The 18,485-nt window shown below is 42.9% G+C and overlaps 1 protein-coding gene across 1 annotated transcript in view; it reads right to left on the bottom strand.

The window, feature by feature from the left end:
* LOC133019368 (polypeptide N-acetylgalactosaminyltransferase 10-like) overlaps positions 1-11,330 on the bottom strand; it is a 60,325-nt gene extending 48,995 nt beyond the window's left edge. Inside the window, exon 1 of the mRNA XM_061085819.1 lies at positions 11,172-11,330. Within this exon, the coding sequence (XP_060941802.1) occupies positions 11,172-11,330 (159 nt within the window). The remainder of the gene's footprint in view (positions 1-11,171) is intronic.
* Positions 11,331-18,485: the final 7,155 nt, after the last annotated feature.

Below are 18,485 nucleotides of genomic sequence, written 5' to 3'. Positions count from 1 at the left end.
ACAAGTTTAAAGCTAAAGGCAATAAAATCTCCTTCATTCAAATAAATACAAACAAATCAATCATCATATTTGGCAACAGATCATGTTCAGTGTAATGTCAGAGCTATAGAGACAATGGAAGTTGGAAATCTCTGTTTCTAAATCCTTTTCAAACAGTTTCCTGGTTTTAAAGCTCACTCAGAGAATATGAGGCCGAAACACTTCTGATCACCTTGAAGATTTAAATCCGGTTCGACTTCCAGATCTTCAGGTAGTTTTCCACATCAGCAGTGAGACTCGTGGTGCCTGAGGAACTCGTACAGTGTCACTCGACATTCTCCCTTTCTTACTCCTGTCACTATGGTCACTTCCAGCTGCTCTCAGGTCTGTTGTGCAGAACAAAGAGGAGCCCAGAGAACAGCTGGTATCAGCCATGAGAACACAGCTCCCCATTCACTCTCTGAGGAGGATGAATCAGAGCAACACTTCCCTTTTGTGTTTCCTCTCCTCCCGCTGAGAGCCGACAGGAGCTGGCAGTGAGGAGGGGAAGCTTTTCTCCTCTTTCTTCTTTTCTTCCCCTTCCTGTTCTCTCAGATCACAGAGAGATCCACCTCCGAACCCCTGAGACACAATTACCTTTCCTGTTCTACCCCAGCCTGTGCTCCTCCTCCTCCATCTCCAGCCACTTCACACACGAGTCAATCTGAACCGGAGGCTCTCCAACCTCCTGCTCCCGCTTCAACAGCACTCAACTTCCTGACTCTGACTGACTCCGACTGCAGCGGCTGAGGAAGACGAGCTGATCTCAGTCTGTTTGCTTGTGTTAATGCTGGGTGCAGTTTTCTATTTAAACTGTAAAAGTGTCTCACGTTGATTAAAGACACAACACGTCTTTAGATTTCTGTTAATCAATCCTCATATCCTCAAGTGTACAACTCTTCAAAATGAAAGCATTGTAATTCAACTTAAAATATAAGACATTACAGCAACTATCTCAATGTTGTGCTTTTACTTTGTAGACAAATTGCGAAAGAGGAAGAGATTCTATGAATGTTGTTCCCATGACAGAGATCCAACATGTCCAATATGGGGAAAATAAAATTGATTAATTGATCAAAATGATCTGATGTAAAACACGAGACAAGACATGAAACTGGTCTGCAGACAATCCCTTAAGCCTGTTTATCCAACATTTATTAACATTAAAATGTACCAAGTGTCCAAATCACACAGAATTCAACTCTCAACTTCCTCTGGCCGTTAAGAATAAACCCAACAAGTGTGAAGCTGATAACATGAACGGTTCACGAGATATTTGTCCCTCAGACATTTCAGGAATTAGAAGATTGATCCATCCTTAGTTGTCCATTCCCATGTGACACGACTGTTATCATTTTATAGTTTTTCACAAAGTCCCGACACGTCCACCTCTCACACTGTGGCAGCAGGTTGTTCACCTGCATCGCTCTGAAGTCAGGAGACACAAAATCCAATAAACTGAGAAAGCTTCTGTTCCTCCTGCTGAGGAAGCTGCTCCTCAGCATGTGCAGCATGTTGTGATACACATCCCTCCAGGCTCCTCCTCCCAGACCCCCCCGAGCCAGACACGAGCTGGAGGAGCAGGACCTCCAGGCTGAGGCCCCAGCAGGGAGGAGCAGAGAGAGGAGAGAGAGAGAGAGGAGAGAGAGGAGCAGAGAGAGAGAGGAGAGAGAGAGGAGAGAGAGAGGAGAGAGAGAGGAGAGAGAGAGGAGAGAGAGAGGAGAGAGGAGCAGAGAGAGGAGCAGCGAGAGAGAGGAGAGAGAGAGGAGAGAGGAGCAGAGGGAGGAGCAGAGAGAGGAGCAGAGAGAGGAGCAGAGAGAGAGAAGTAGAGAGAGGAGCAGAGAGACGAGCAGAGAGAGAGGAGCAGAGAGAGAGGAGCAGAGAGAGAGGAGCAGAGGGATAAATAAAATACGCACAAATAAATAACATAACTTAATTTAAGAAATGTATTGCAAGATACAACATTTTTTAGTGTGAGAATAAATTGCTTTTTTTAGAATATAGTTAATATGTGGTTAAACTTTGGTGGAATATCCGTTCTACATGAAAATGTCCCAATAAAAGTGGAGCGAGATCTCCACAGACGAGAAGGTCACTGGTTCAAACCCTGAATCCTCCAGTGTCTCTGAGCAAGAGGCTGAACTCCAGGTTTCCCTGACAGGTAGAAGAGCTGCCTGCGTGGGTGAATGCAACTTCTACTGTAAAGAACTGTGAGTGCTCAATAAGAATCCATAGAAATACAGTTCATGACCGTTTGCCTAAAGTAATGACATCGTTTCTAAAGTTTGGTTTTGGAAGAAGCTGCTGCCCCGGAGCTCTGACCTCTGACCTCTGGGAGCCGGACCTCCTCTGCCTGCATTATTCACCTCACTGCTGCTCCAGTGGCTCAAAGAGAAGAAGAAGCTCGAGTGTGAGCCCTGCAGCCGGAGCACTGGAGGCTGATCCAGCAGCTGACGAGTGAAAACGTGTTTGAATGATATGTGCAGGTGTAATTCGAGTGTGTCAGCGTATTTTCAAGCTCTCTGCAGCACTTTACGTCTCTTTTGTAGCTTCCAGGGTTTGTGTACCTTCACACACTGTAAACAAACTGACACTAAGAGGAACACACCAGCAGTACACACATACAAAGAGAAGACCTTCACTAACACACAGGGAGGAGGGCAAACAGCACAGCGGTACACAAACACACCTCCAGCTAAAAGCAATCCTGCTATCAGCCGCTTCCAGCCGACTGCAGAGAACCCCCCCCCCCCCCCAGCCGAGGGAGGTTCATGATGGATGCAGCAGGAAACATGCAGATATCAGATTTTAAACCCATATCACCGATGCTCCACACTTTGATCCACATGCAAAACACAACCGCTGAGCAGAGTTTTGTTTTTTAAAAAGCTGGCTCAGTAAATAAATCGATATCTACACATGATTTAGAAGCTCCCACTGTAATCCCCATGAAGCTCAGTGATCAGACTCGATGCTGCTTCGCTCAAATGTCAAAGTTTCAGCTGCAGATACAGGAAATGTCAGTTCTCTGTGATTAGAGGACGGAGCCCAGATGCAAACGTGTAATTACCGACATGAATCGATCCTGACGAGACGTGATGGAGCAGAGAAACTCCCACGGCCTGATTCTCTCATCGTCCTGCTCTGGTGTAAATAGGCATCATTTCTACTATAATAAGAAATATTCCTTATAAGAAAACTGCTGGTACTTATGAACATTCAATCGTATTATTCAAAGGAACCAGGAGGTTATTACGGAGAAAAAACACACGTTGGCTAAGGAGATTTAAAGATGCAAGAGGTTATTCTGTATCTGTTTACACCCTGCACCTTATCTAGAAACATCTCAAAGCCCCAGAACAAGAAGAGAAGATCTGTGAGTCCAGATGCAAATCGGGTAAATAAGAAAATAGTAGGGCTGGGCAAGTTAACTCGTTTCAATGGAGTTAACTCGAGTTAACTCAAGTGATGAGTTAACTCGATTAATTATTTTATCTCGCATTCACTCAGGTTTGATTATTTATTGTTTTATTGTGAAAGTCAGGCTTTTATTTTGTGAAAGTCTGTTGCTGACTGCTGCAGAACAGGAAAAAAGAAAATAATTGGCGGATAAACAATCGAGTTAACTCATCACTTGAGTTAACTCGATTAAAACGAGTTAACTTGCCCAGGCCTAGAAAATAGATATTTGTAATCTCGGTGAATGAACCTGTAGGGCATCTTGCTCATGAAGAATCTAATGTCCCACTTGCCAACAGGAAGTGAGACATAATGAGACATAATGAGACATAATGAGACATAATGAGACATGAGCCTGGTGTGATGGACCAGCTGCAGGTTTCTGTTTGAATTTATAGTTGTGTTGAAACTGTTGGCTCTGGTTCAACCCCCCCGAGCTGTTCAAATAAGCTTCTTATTATGATCACGTCTGCAGGAGAGGACACCGGGTGAGGGACCGCTGCTCGGTGGACATCAAGTGCTGAGCTGTAGCTTCCTGTCCCGTCCCAGCTGAAGACAGAGCCGAGGTGGAGACAAGTCCGAAACGTCCAGATCCGAACGGGTTCTCCCATTGGTCGATATTGAGGGACTTGCACAGGAAACAACTTCATCTTCAACTGTGTTCAGAGGAAGTTCAGTCCCACTGTTCCTGAGACGATGCTCGAAATACTTTAAGACAATAATAAACTCTGAGACGAGTCTGCTGCCAGTTCCCACTGCACGGGGAAAACTTTGCATTGTGTATAAAATTTGAATATTACACTAAATCTATTTTCAGGAGCATCGTGTACCATCCTGCGTGTGTTTAACATGGACTCTAGGTCGAGCTGAACAGAATCACATCTCTTGTTCAGGAGTTTTCAGCCATAACACATGAGCTTCATCAGCAGAAGGATTCATCAGAGGACTATAAGGTGTGGATGTGTCTCTGCTTCGTCCCCGAGTCCTCTCTCTGGTCTCTGCTGCAGCTCGGCTCGGATTCAGACCTTCAGACCTTCAGACCTTCAGACCTTCAGACCTTCAGACCTTCAGACCTTCAGACCTTCAGACCCCAGATGAGATTCACCGGAGCTGAGAATCCTTCCAAAATCTCCTGAGCCCGGATCAGAGGGAGAAGTTTCCAGTCTTCTGGGTTTTCTGGGATCTTAACTTTGACTTTATTTTGTCTTGTTTTTTTTCTGAAAGGTTTCCTGTGATTGATTCTGGTTCTGACCTGTAATCATCATTATATGTGAACCTGTATATCCGCTGCTGTTTCCTTCTTTGTGTTTGTTGGCACCACATCTGCTGGATGATATTCTTTGTGTGATGAGTTTTCTCTGCTTCACTGGGTCGACTGTGGAGAATAAAAAATAAAAGCTTTTGCCACGAGGTGCGAACCATGATTTCACTTCGGAGACGTTTCAGACATCAAACGACCGTTAAACGGATATTTTCTAAAACACTGAGACCTTGAGTCATCGCTTGTAATTACTGCAGGATTCTCATTACAGATTATTGAGAATATTAATTTTCCTCATTAATTGAAGCTAATTCGTTTCCCTCTTGCGACCTGTGACGGTTAATTAGATGAGACTCATTGTCACAGAGAGACTTTCCTCACCAGAAAATCAACAGTGTTTAAAAAACTCATGTTCACTTTTTCCTGAAAACTTTCCTCCTCCTGCAAATTGTGAGTTTAATTTGTGTCCAGTGTGAACAGCAGGAAGTCAGGTTACTGGTTGAGTCAAAGCCGATGACTCAGATTATGTCTCCTGGTTTCTCATAACCATGACAACAATGTTATTCTAACCTTAACCATGGATCGTCTAAAATTAAATGAAGGAGGCGGAAGTTCAGAAAAAGCTCCTTAGAGGAAACATGATGGATTTCACTCAGTTTGGTCCTAAAGCTCTTTCTTTTGAAATGATCTTAAAAATAAACATTCATCCATTACCTCTCACAGGGGAGCAGGAGAGAGGGAGAGAGAGAGAGAGCGAGAGAGAGAGAGAGAGAGAGAGAGAGAGAGAGAGAGAGAGAGAGAGAGATAGAGAGAGAGAGAGAGAGTGAGAGAGGCCCGATATAAAATCATGTCTCACAGAAAACACAGATCCTGTCGTTGTGAACACAAATTGTTTCTGTGTGTTTGTTTCAGAGCTGCAGATGAGGTCACATGACCAGCAGCCGTGTGAGTCTCTCTCTCTCTCTCTCTCTCTCTCTCTCTCTCTCTCTCTCTCTCTCTCTCTCTCTCTCTCTGTGTGAGTCTCTCTGTCTGTGTGAGTCTCTCTCTCCCTCTGTGTGAGTCTCTCTCTCTCTCTCTGTGGTCCTCTCTCTCCCTCCGTGTGAGTCTCTCTCTCCCTCCAAATGAGTCTCTCTCTCTCCCTCTGTGTGAGTCTCTCTCTCTCTCTCCCTCCGTGTGAGTCTCTCTCTCTCTCTCTCTCTCTCTCTCTCTCTCTCTCTCTCTCTCTCTCTCTCTCCCTCCGTGGGAGTCTCTCTCTCCCTCCATATGAGTCTCTCTCTCTCCCTCCGTGTGAGTCTCTCCATCTCTCTCCCTCCGTGTGAGTCTCTCTCTCTCTCTCTCTCTCTCTCTCTCTCTCTCTCTCTCTCCCTCCGTGTGAGTCTCTCTCTCCCTCCATATGAGTCTCTCTCTCTCCCTCTGTGTGAGTCTCTCTCTCTCTCTCCCTCCGTGTGAGTCTCTCTCTCTCTCTCTCTCTCCCTTCGTGTGAGTCTCTCTCTCTCTCCCTCCATATGAGTCTCTCTCTCTCCCTCCGTGTGAGTCTCTCTCTCCCTCCATATGAGTCTCTCTCTCTCCCTCTGTGTGAGTCTCTCTCTCTCTCTCCCTCCGTGTGAGTCTCTCTCTCTCTCTCTCTCTCTCTCTCTCTCTCTCTCTCTCTCCCTTCGTGTGAGTCTCTCTCTCTCTCCCTCCATATGAGTCTCTCTCTCTCCCTCCGTGTGAGTCTCTCTCTCTCTCTCCCTCTGTGTGAGTCTCTCTCTCCCTCCGTGTGAGTCTCTCTCTCCCTCCGTGTGAGTCTCTCTCTCTCTCTCCCTCAGTGTGAGTCTTTCTCTCTCTCTCTCTCTCTCCGTGTGAGTCTCTCTCTCTCTCTCCCTCCATGTGAGTCTCTCTCTCTCTCTCTCTCTCTCCCTCATGTGAGTCTGAAAACCAGAAGCTGCTGACGAGGGACTTGAACTTGGTTACCGTTCAATGCAGAACTGAACTTGGCTCTCAACGCCTCCTCCTCCTCCTCCTCCTCCTCCTCCTCCTCCTCCTCCTCCTCCTCCTCCTCCTCCTCCTCCATTACTGTCCAGGCGCCCGTCGATAACCAGCCCCCCCGATGTGCAGTGCTGAGACAGGTGGCTCCTTCCCTCCACCAGCGATCAATTCTCAATATGGTTAAGAGGAGCCGATCGATTGATTTAACACAAAGAACTGTCGGTGTGAAAGGCGTTTAGTCACACTGCTGCACACACACACTGCTACACACATACACACACACTGCTGAACACACACACACACACAATGCTGCACACACACACACGCACACACACATACACACACACACTGTTGCACACACACTGCCAGGGGAACTTGAAGACTATTTTATTTTCTTCACTTTTCGTCCTGCAAAGTTCGGAAATATCAAACATTTCTGCTCTAATAGTAAAATGGAGACTCAGCCCCGAGTCACACAGGAAACACAAAGAGCAGCTGCTCATCTCTGTCTGTCCCGAGACCATGAACATTTCAATTGCGGCCACAGACATTCAAAAACACCTAGTCTCACATTACTGATTGAGGAGGTGAGATTCCCAAGTTCACCGGGATCAAACCTGTGGTGTTTTTCATTCATCTAATTATTCATCTTTGCCCTCAGAGGAGCCGTTCTCCCGATGAACCTCATCCCTTCAACATGTTGTTTATCGATCGCTGCGATCTGACGAGACAGTAAAACCGATTCTGCCGACTGTTCTAAAGCAGTGAGCGGATCTATAATCAGTCGTCAGAAGAAAGAGCTGCTAACCGCTGCAGGCCGAACAACACAGATCTACAGAAATCTGCAAAGAAATACATGTAAACACAGAAGCTGCTTGAGAAAAGTCTCCTGGTCCTCACTGGGCAAATAAATAAATCCCAAAATCAATATGTTATTCACTCAAATTCTATTTAATCTAAAACATCAGTTGTAGAGATTGTGTATAAATGAGACTGCAGCTCGTCCTGTTGGTATTTAATCCGCTCTGATCTTATTCTGAGGGTTTAAGCACTGTGTCTCCTACAAGTGGAAAAGACAGGAACCAACAAGGGGCCGAAAACATCTGCTACAAATGTCTGTACAAGACGTATGTGGGAAAAGGCTGAATAGGATTAGCTTATTGATTTTTTTATTTACTTCAGAGAAGCTATCACAGCCCAACGGGAGCACTCAAACCCAGGGTCACAAATATTGTTGCTTTCTTGTTCCTTCGTCGTCTTTTCTCCGTTTGTCTTTGGCTAATAAAAGTTTACGAGAAAGAAGAAGAACCGAAGACGAAGGTTCACGGGTTCCAGCAGCGTAGAGAAACCTGTCCCGTGTTTTATGAGACGTCTGATGACCGGTCGGAGGCGTCTCACCCGGAGAGAACCTTCAGGACTCGGTTTCAACTTTACAACATCGCTCCAGCGCTCAGGTGATAATAAAACTCTCCATATATAAAACACAACCGAACATAAACGTGTAATTCTCGGACAAAACCTGCCGTTAAATGTAATTCAATGCTTCACAACCAACCTTGAATCATGCATCGATAGGTCACCACTACTTTTAACTGCACATGAACCAATGTGGCACAAACTGGGATGAAGACAAGAGACGACTCCATCCAGTGTTTACACATCAACACACACACACTCTACAGTAATGTTGATTTAATTCTTCACTTCACCGTTGATTTTGGGACGTTTTGTAGAAACCACTGCTGTGATCACAGCTTCAAATCATCCCTCAATGAGAACTACAACTGTCACAATAAAATGCCACCTGGGTGTAATTATCAGTGTCCGGGCCGTTAACCCGTCTGTGTCAGTGATCACAGCAGGCGTCTGTACTGCAGAGGCGACAAATCAGGTGTCACAGCTCCGGCTCAGCTCCGGTTAACCTGAAACACAGGCTGAGGTTAAAGGTCACGGTTTCGGCTGAATAAGGTTTGACATTTTGTCGCCTGCTCCGTCTGCCTCGGCCTCTTCCATCTGTGGACTTTCTACATCTGCACATAACCTTTGTCAGACTGACCCTGACCCATCACAGATTTGAACCTACATCGCAAACAATAATAATCTCTCCTGGAATCAGTTGAAACCACAATTTAAACTGAATAAACACGACCTCACTCAGAAACATGAGCATGAAAACACTGCTCCAAACCAGCTCTGTGCTGAAGATACATTATGAAATCAGCCATATGTTGTTGTTAATATTTTCAAGGCAACATATGCAAAATATTCTCTCAGGATATTATCAATTGAAATTAGCTCTGCGTCGAAATCCAACTTCAAGTCAATACAGCAGCGATTTATTCTAATTTTCTAAAAAAACAACAATCAATACCACAAAGGGATCTTTGGGCGACAGAGATGAATCGTACGTTTTACTGATTTCCAGAGAAACACCAAGAATCATTTTCCTCTCGACAAACAAACAGAAAGAGGTGGATCCAAGAAGTTGTTGGATGAGAATTCATCATCAAATTCTGAGGCTGTTCATCTCAGAAGAATCAATATTGCACCATTTGGTAAAGTTAGATTCAGTCCATCAGAGGAAATGCATGACAGGAAAGATTTGGACTATTTGTGCCGGTGGATGAGGATTTGAACAACAACACATATTCATGAATTTGTGCTGAATCACCTTTAGCCTTCAAACTGACCTGAGGCAGCTGAATCTGTATTTAATCCCTCAGACGAATTGAAACCTTTATCATTCGTCATCGCTCATTCAAAGTGGAAAAGTGGCTGTTTCACGCTCCGCTGGTGAATCAGATTTGCAGTTCAGTGGTGTTTAGTCTCCCATGTACATTATGAACAGACATCACTCCTCCTGTGGATGTGACTCGTGTTCAAAGCAAATAATTAACACCAGCGTGGTACTGCTGAAAAGGCTGGAGACGTCAAGTGTGAACATCGGTGACAAGGACACAAGTCGTCATTACTAATTCATGCAGACTGACTATTTGTAAAAGCCCTTTTTAGTTATGTGGCATCGCTTTAAGGTCATTTATGGTCAGTTAATTAACATTAGATTATCATAAATGAATTATAGGAACAAGATATTTCCTGATAGCAGCTGCTTCAGTGTGAACATTGGCTCTGTGCGTCAAACTAAATAACTTTAACATCACTTTCTTTCTCTCAAGATAACCTGCAGGGGCTGTTTCTCATTATTCTTGACATTTCATACATTAAAATGATGAATTTATCCACATTTACCAGTTATGCAAAAAGAACAGTGGCAGCCTCAGTGGTTCCCCATGGCAACAGCCTCAAATCAGGGCTGGAACATCAATTAAACCACGGCCACTAAATGAGAGCGTCTACCGTTTCTTATAAAGAAAAATCCATCTCGTCCAATACACAACACCCAAGAAAAATCACTTTCTACAATCTATCTATCTATCTATCTATCTATCTATCTATCTATCTATCTATCTATCTATCTATCTATCTATCTATCTATCTATCTATCTATCTATCTTTCTATCTTCCTATCTATCTATCTATCTATCTATCTATCTATCTATCTATCTATCTATCTATCTATCTATCTATCTATCTATCTATATATCTATAAATCTTTATATTGTTATATCTACCCCTCTATTTATCCATCTATCTATCTACATCTATATATATATCTAACTATGTATGCATCTATCTATATTTACATCTATATCTATATCTATATCTATCTATCTAACTATCTAACTATCTATATATCTATATATCTATCTATCTATCCATCTATATATATCTTTATCTATATATCTCTATATCCATCTATATTTATATCAATATCTAAATATCTATATATATATATATCATCTCTATAACTAAATCTATATATATCGATCCATTCATATATATCACTTATATCTATATATCTTTATATCTATCTCTATATCTATCTCTATATCTATATTGATATATCTACCTCTATATGGATACCGATATCTATCTCTATCTCTATATCTATATCTATCGATCCATCTATCTGTATAGATATCTGTATATCTATATCTATATCTATAGATACCTATATATACACTTATATCTATATATCTATACATCTATATCTCTCTATCTTTCTTTCTCCACTTCTTCCTGCAGGTTAGTGAAAGCCGCGCTGTCGCTCTCCGTGGTGCTGAACCCGGGCCGCGGACAGAGGAGCTCTCCGTGGTGCTGAACTGTACAGTACATACAGTGTGTGTGTGGAGGAATCGAACCCGCGCACACCCGCTCTACCACCGTCTCCCCGTGTGACCACTGACCCAGGAGCAGTCACATCCACCAGCTCCTTGTTCCATGTGACGCAGGATTGAGCAGAAACCGACTAATGAGCCGATGAGGAGGAAACCGGAGAATCCGCGTTTCTCTCCGGACCCGCTGAAGGTCACAAGAAACCGGATCAGAACCGAGCTCCTCTCACCTGCACGGGGGGCAGTCGTCCCGGAGCGGACACCGGGTCCGGGGACGGGTCCAGCAGCCGGTCCCGGTACAGAGACCACAGCCCCACGTTGGGGAGGAAGAGCAGCGCCGCCAGCAGCAGCCCGGCGAGCTGCAGCAGCCGCTTCTCCTTCCGCCTCATGTCCAAGGGAGGAGCAGCAGGAGCAGCAGGAGCAGCAGCAGGAGGAGACTGACGAGTCCCGAGTCCAGACAACTTCCACTTGTAGACATGGAAGAGGAGGAGGAGGAGGAGGAAGAGGAGGAGGAGGAGGAAGCTGTGTTCAAGCTGCAGGAAACAAGCAATCATACACGACGTCCGGGCAGGACTTTCAAAATAAGACTACATAAACTCACAGGGTAGTTTGAAGAAGAAGAGAGAGAAAGAGATGTAATAATTCAATTCAGTTTGATTTGTATAGCGCCAGATCTTTAAATATATATTATCTTAAGGCTCTTTACATATAAGGTAAAAATCTAAAATAATCTAGAGAAACCAAAAATTCCAACAACGAGAGAGAAACCTCTTGAACCAGATTCAACGTGGACAATGGCTGACTCGACCGGTTGGTGAGCAGAGAAAGATGGGGAAGAGAGAAGAGAGAGAAGAGAGGGGGAGAGAGGAGAGAGAGAAAAGAGGGGGAGAGAGGAGAGAGAGAAAAGAGGGAGAGGAGAGGAGATAGAGAGCAGTAACAGTTGTGCACCATAAAGTTAAGATAATAATAATAACCCTTATTTGTATAGAACCTTTCATACAAGAAATGCAGCTCAAAGTGCTTCACACACGATATGACATGTTAAAAACGTGTTAAAATGTTATTCAAATAAGAAGAGAAGACATAAAAAATATAAGAAGATGTTAAAATAACATTTAAAAGAAAAGGAAATAAAAAAATAAATAAGAATACATATATTAAAGTGCATAAAAACAGAGAAGTAAGAAAGTGGTAAGAAATTATGAATGATAATCATTAGATCATTAAAAAATGCCTCATACTGTGCTGAATTACACAGGAAGTCACAAACAGGGTTTCACACTTTGTCAGGTCAGACTCTGCAAAGTTCATATACATTTTTTCTTCATTATGATATTTTTCCTCTGTGTTCTTCTGTGGTCGTCTTTCTGTTTTTGGACGTTACATCACGTTGGACTTCAGAGACTCTGACATCTGGAAATCTCTTGAACGGTTTCACAGTTTCAACTCTTCACTGAATATTGTTCTTCTCGTGCAGCTCCGACCCCCTCTCCTCTCCAAAGCTCCATGCTTTTGTTTTGAAGGGTAAAACACTGACACTCCTTTTGTTTTCTGATTTCCTCGACAGCAGCTTGATGCGGTTTTTCATTTTGAACCGAGACTTGGCGGGATCACAGAGAGGATCTGGTCTCAATGTTGATATGAAATGAAACTTCTCTCCTGCTGAGGCTGTAATGTTTCTGACATCATGTTTAAGAATTTAAACATGATGAGAAACTTGTATTTATCATCTCAGGTCTTTGTCCTTTTTCTGAACCGTCCATTAATGTCCCTGAGGTGTGCAAATCAAAATGAAAAGGCTTTAAAATAGATTTTAAAGAAAGACATTGTGATAGTTTTAATTTATTGTGCAGCAGTGCACAATAAGAGACAAATGAGTCCAATCAACACTTTTACAGCTTTGCAGTAAAATGTCCCTTTTCATCTTTGCGTGTTTTGTTCACAACAAACAGACGAGTGGTTGTTGTGTGTTTCTTTGTCCTTGTGTTACTTTCAGTCTACGTCACGTCCTCGTCTCACTCCTGCAGCTTTTCCTCAAGGCTACACCGGCAAACAGAGGCAATAAATATAATGACTTGATTAAACAGTGAATTGACTGGAGACTCTGGATATTAAATATTATCACAGCTGAGAACTGGATGGTTTCTGCTAAATAAAGAAAATATTCTTTCCCCGAATGATCTAACTTTAAATTTGGTGTCTCTCAGTTCATCCTTTCTTCTGTATAAATAACTGAACATAACTAAACACAAGAATTCATTGTGGTTAAAAGAGTCGTTAAAAAAGATTGAAACTCTTATGATTATTTTCACTCTATGTGTTTTAATCCGCACAACTTGGCATCTCAGCATCTGTACTTTTCTCTCAGTTGACCAGAAGGTTTTTGTCCGACTCTTCTTCTGGAGCACAACACACCAGTTTAACCAGTAGACTGGAGTCTGGACCAGTAACATCCCACTGTGGTTTCTTTTATTAAAGTTATGTTTTGCTTCTTTAGTGCTGATACCGATAGTTTCCGTGGTTCCACATTGTAGAAAGACAAATCATCTGTTTTGGCGATTTACACAATTATTGCAACTCTCATCACTATCTTTATTTAGATATTGAATTATATATGTCTTAATTCCTACTATACATCATTTTAGACTTCCGATGAAAAGGAGCATAGTTTAAAGCTGAGGTTATTAATCTATATAGGAGCTGGAGCCCAGGGACACCGGGCGAGAGGCAAGGTGCATTCTGGGTATTCGGCCGGATCACAGGTCAGATACAGTTAATAAGAGAGATTAACCTCAGTGTGTTTGTCTGTAACTGAGGGAGGAAGTCAGACATATGTAGAGAAAACATAGTTCAACTTTACTGCTGTGCATTAATATATACTAAAGATTCCTTGGTGACATCTTCCTGTTGATTTGACCTGGAGGAGCAGATCTTCCAGCTCGGTTCACTGAGACAGAATGACGCTCCAGTAATTGCTTATGGGGGGGGGGGGGTCTCTCTGGCCCTCTCTGAATGAGCTGTGCTAATGGCTTCCAGCACAGAAGTCCATCGGCTGCCATCAGATGATAATAATACTGGCATTTCATTTGCTTTATGCTCGGTGAATTACCTTGATTTCTCTTTTCATTCCAGCCTCTTTCACGGCCGCAGCCGAGGAGTTATGAAGTGTAAATCCACAACACAATCACACGTTGCAGGGTTTATCCATAATTCATGCAGGGAGACGCAGAACAGATTGAATTGTCACAAGGCGGGCTGGTGCAGATGGAGGGAGCTGTTCTCTCTCTCTCTCTCTCCCTCTCTCTCTCTCTCAGGATTAGCAGCGAGTCGGGTTCAAGTCCACTCTGTTAAACAATGCAGCTAATCTTCAGTTAACTCATAATCATTATTCCTGCTCTGTATGTGCATGCCTGTCAAAGTCGAGCATCCTCAGAGATTAGTCTGATGCTCGACTGGTTTAGAAATCAGGATTTGTTTTGCTGTGAGAGGTCAGAGGTCACAGGAAAGAGATCGAATCAGCCCTGCAATCATGAGTCACGGAGCCGTCAGAGGTCGAGACCAGGGGTCAGCCGTTTCCTTCTCTGTAAGTGACAGTCAGACTTTGGGGGAAATTACTTTTCACGAAGTTTGATTTATCTGAAATGAAAAGGAAAAAACTAATACATGAACTGTCACCTCCGAGCTGAGCGGGTGAGACCGAGCTCGGCTCTGATCACGTGACCTCAGAGGAAAGAACGAAGAACAGTCTGATGTTTCTTCTGTGTCCGAAACAGAAGAAACATATGAAGAGTGTTTGTCCTTCTTCCTTCTAAATAATGACTTGTGTTATGTTTCAGGTTCAGATGCGACTCGGCCCTTTGCTCAAGTCTGCCCTGTCAATTAAGGTTAAAGGTCAAAGATATATATTTTTAAAAATCCTTTCATTTCCAGCTTCTACCTCAGTAGACATTAAGACATTTGGTTTGATCTCATTATTGAAACATTTGTTAATTCCACAATTTACTTAAGAACTCTTTCTCTTGAATGAATTTAAATCTAATTTAAAAAGCAGAAAAATGACTCATCACTATTGAGAATTTTCCACTGAATTAATAAAAGTAATATATCTGAAATATCTGATCTGTATATTTCGCCTTCTGTGATAGATTATATATTTAATTATCCTTTTCAGCATCAAAAACACTTTTATATTGTATTGATATGTATTGTTAGATGTTTCTATGAGAAAGTGATTCCACTTCTCACTTTATAACGTCAGTAAACATTGAGGAGTTTCTGTCTGAGTCTCTAGTTTCAAGTCTTCTTCAAACAGCTGATGATCATTTAGTGAATTATGATCATTTAGAGTCAAACAGACCATAAATCTAATAATTCATCAAACACAGAGGAGGAAAAAGGCTTCTCACGTAATGAAACCCACTCGCTGCTCTTTCCTACTTTCTGTAAAGTGGCCGGAGGAACAGTTCTCACAAACGATCGATGTGTGAAAGCTCCTGTTCTTCTTGTCACCAAAGGTCAAGAGGTTACACTTCACCAGAGAAGCGATCGTTTCCCCGGCTGCAGACTGAGCGGATTCATTTCAGGCCGGATCTCTGAGAGGAAAGTGGGAGAGAAGCTGGATTGTCTAACTTTCTAAAGGCTGTGATTGTTCAGCTTCAGCTCAGGGAGCTCAAGAGGAAACACGGGAGGACAAACTGCTTTTTCTCTTCATATCTATTCCAGCTCCTCTGGATTTATAGAACCACCGAGTCTGGAGTCTGAGCGACAGGAGAGAATCCTCTCAGAGTGAAGTGTGTGTGATTGACGGATTGGAAGCGACAGACGGAGCCGAGCGGTGAGATTGTTTGATTTGTTTGTTGAGGGTCACGAGGGCGCCGCCCCCCCCCCAACGCTGATGGATTCTGAAGCTCTGACTTCTCCTCACGTCACAGGAGGCCGTTTCAGTTTAGAGACTGAGTTTGACCAGAGTTGAATGGAAGTGAGGAAGTTTTAAACAGTTATAGAACTTACAGGATGAACTTTAGTGTTTTATTAATGTGTGTCTGTGTGTGTGTATGTGTGTGTGTGTGTGTGTGTGTGTGTGTGTGTGTGTGTAGGTGGGGAGTCATAATCCCCTCCTCCTCCATGTTAGCAGATGGGACAAGGACCAAACCATAATCTAAAAGGATTTGTTAAGTAAAGGTTTGTCAAAGATGGTTTCTGTCATTTCAGGAAGTTCTTATCACACTGATCAAATCAATTGTTCAAATGTTCAAATGTTCAAATGTTCAAATGTTCAAATGTTCAAATGTTCAAATGTTCAAATGTTCAAATGTTCAAATGTTCAAATGTTCAAATGTTCAAATGTTCAAATGTTCCTGTTACTGATCAGTTTGGTTTAATTAGTTATGTGATGATATAAAAACCAAAGTGTAAATCATGAACTTTTTAGTTTTTTAAAGCTTTACGATGAGATTTAGATTCACACAGGAAATTAATGTAAATCAATGTAAAGTGCTCTGAAGTGACGGAGACACAACTGTGTGTGTTTGTGTGTTTGTGTGTTTGTGTGTTTTTGTGTTTGTGTGTTTGTGTGTTTGTGTGTTTGTGGTCACTGGCCATTGGCACACGACAAACTCTGCATGATGCAAATTGTGTTGTATGTATTTATAATTCTCTTTGTTGTCGTGGTGAATAAATGAACCTGTTGTTGTGCGTTGCCAGATTCAACACTGGAAAGCTCTGATGCCTCCAACTGGAATCAGATTTGAACTCATTCATTTATTCATTTGATGAACCAAACTCTTCCAGCTGGACTTTGTCACGACAACACATGTGTGTTTGTGTTCCGGCCAAATCAAACATTTCTCCGTGCAGGGAGCCTTCTGTGTTGACTGTAATGGAGCCTGCTGTCTTTGTGTATGAATTAATTATGCACCATCACTATTCCCTCAGACTCGTGCTGTAACTGGCCGAGAAGGACGGATTAGCCTGTAATGTTCCCGGAGCTGTTCCTGGACCAGAGCCCTCTGTGAATCTTCTCCTCTGCATTTGATTCACTCTTTATTCTCTCTGTATTTGCACTGAACTCTTCGGCTGCAGCTCTGCTCCGTCTCTCAGGTGCTCGACCACCTGGCAGTGTCTGTGATACCTCCACTTTTCTCTGGGTGAGGCCTGCTGCTGCCCTGAAGCCCGACTGGGCCCAGATCCCACCTGCAGGACAGAGGATGGGTCCCATCATCCCAGTTGAAAGTCTGCTGTGTTCTCAGCCTTCCCCCCGACCTCCTGTTGGTTCCTGTCGCTCTCTGATGTCGGGTCTGACCCTCGAGCAGTTGGTGCCATGGTGTCTCTGCAGTGATGTCACCGTTTCCTCGGGTATGTGTTTCCTTTATTTTGTGCATCGAAGGCTCAGCCGGTTGCTTTAGATTCACTTTCTCTCCCAAACGATGCACCGACAGAATGGAGACAGGTTTTCAGTTTTGTCCTGTGTTTTACTGTTCACTGCTTCTCCAGAGTTTAGTGATTAACCAACCCAGACCCATCGGCTGGGGTCTGATGAATTACTCCATATTTTGGGTGTAGACAGACGACATCTGGGCCCAGACTCCATCTTACATTCTGCCTCGAGCCGGCTTCAGCCTTTTAACACACAGAGTCAAAAGTCTCTCCACACAAAACACAAACAAGAGTCAGTGAGGAACCTCTGTGATTCTCCAGCAAGGAAACACAGGATCCTTCAGAGATCCATCGACCCTGACCCATCACTGTGAATTGTATTCTCGAGTGGGTTGGCCCTCTTTGTCCACCAGGAGGCTGGGACATTGGTGCACTTTTATTTATAAGGCCATGCTTGGGCTACTGCCATCATATATTTGTAATTTAATCACACAGAAAAGTGTTGCTTCTTACAGTCTGCGCTCAAACAATCAGATGCTTATGTTAGTTCCATTGGCCCGCACTGAATCAGGAAAAAGGGCATTCGTCCACTCTGCTCCCACCACATGGAACTGGCTGCAAAAAGATTTTAAATTAACCGAAATGATTTCTTTGAACGCTTTTAAATCTACGATGAGATCATTTCAGACCTCTTCTTTTACTTGCAGATGTTTTTTATGAATTTTAATTTATTTGTAACTGTTTTTTATCATTTTAATTTCTGTTTATATGTTGTGAGTGTAATATTGTGAGTGTACATATGTTATTTGTCGCTGCCTTTTGGACAGGACTCCCTCGAAAAAGAGGTTTTTAATCTCAATGGGACTTTCCTGGTTAAATAAAGGTCAAATAAAAAAAAATAAAAAAATCGTTCCATTCACTGTCGATGGGCTTGATGAGTAGTTATGATTGGATTGTGGGTGTTACCTGTGGATGTGAGATGATAACTACTGATGATAACACCTGATCGTCACATTATGATCAATCAAAATTGGACTAACGACCCCTGAGAGTGAAGGTTTGAAGACTTATCGGGACTTGGTCGACAAACATAACAAGACAGAGAAACAACAATTAAATATTCTCGCCTTCTGTGTTGATTTGTAAACTTTTTAAAAAACACACGTCAT

The sequence above is a fragment of the Limanda limanda genome, chromosome 14, assembly GCF_963576545.1.
Source record: "Limanda limanda chromosome 14, fLimLim1.1, whole genome shotgun sequence".
In the NCBI taxonomy this organism is placed as follows: Eukaryota; Metazoa; Chordata; class Actinopteri; order Pleuronectiformes; family Pleuronectidae; genus Limanda; species Limanda limanda.
This window is presented reverse-complemented; position numbering and strand designations above follow the sequence as displayed.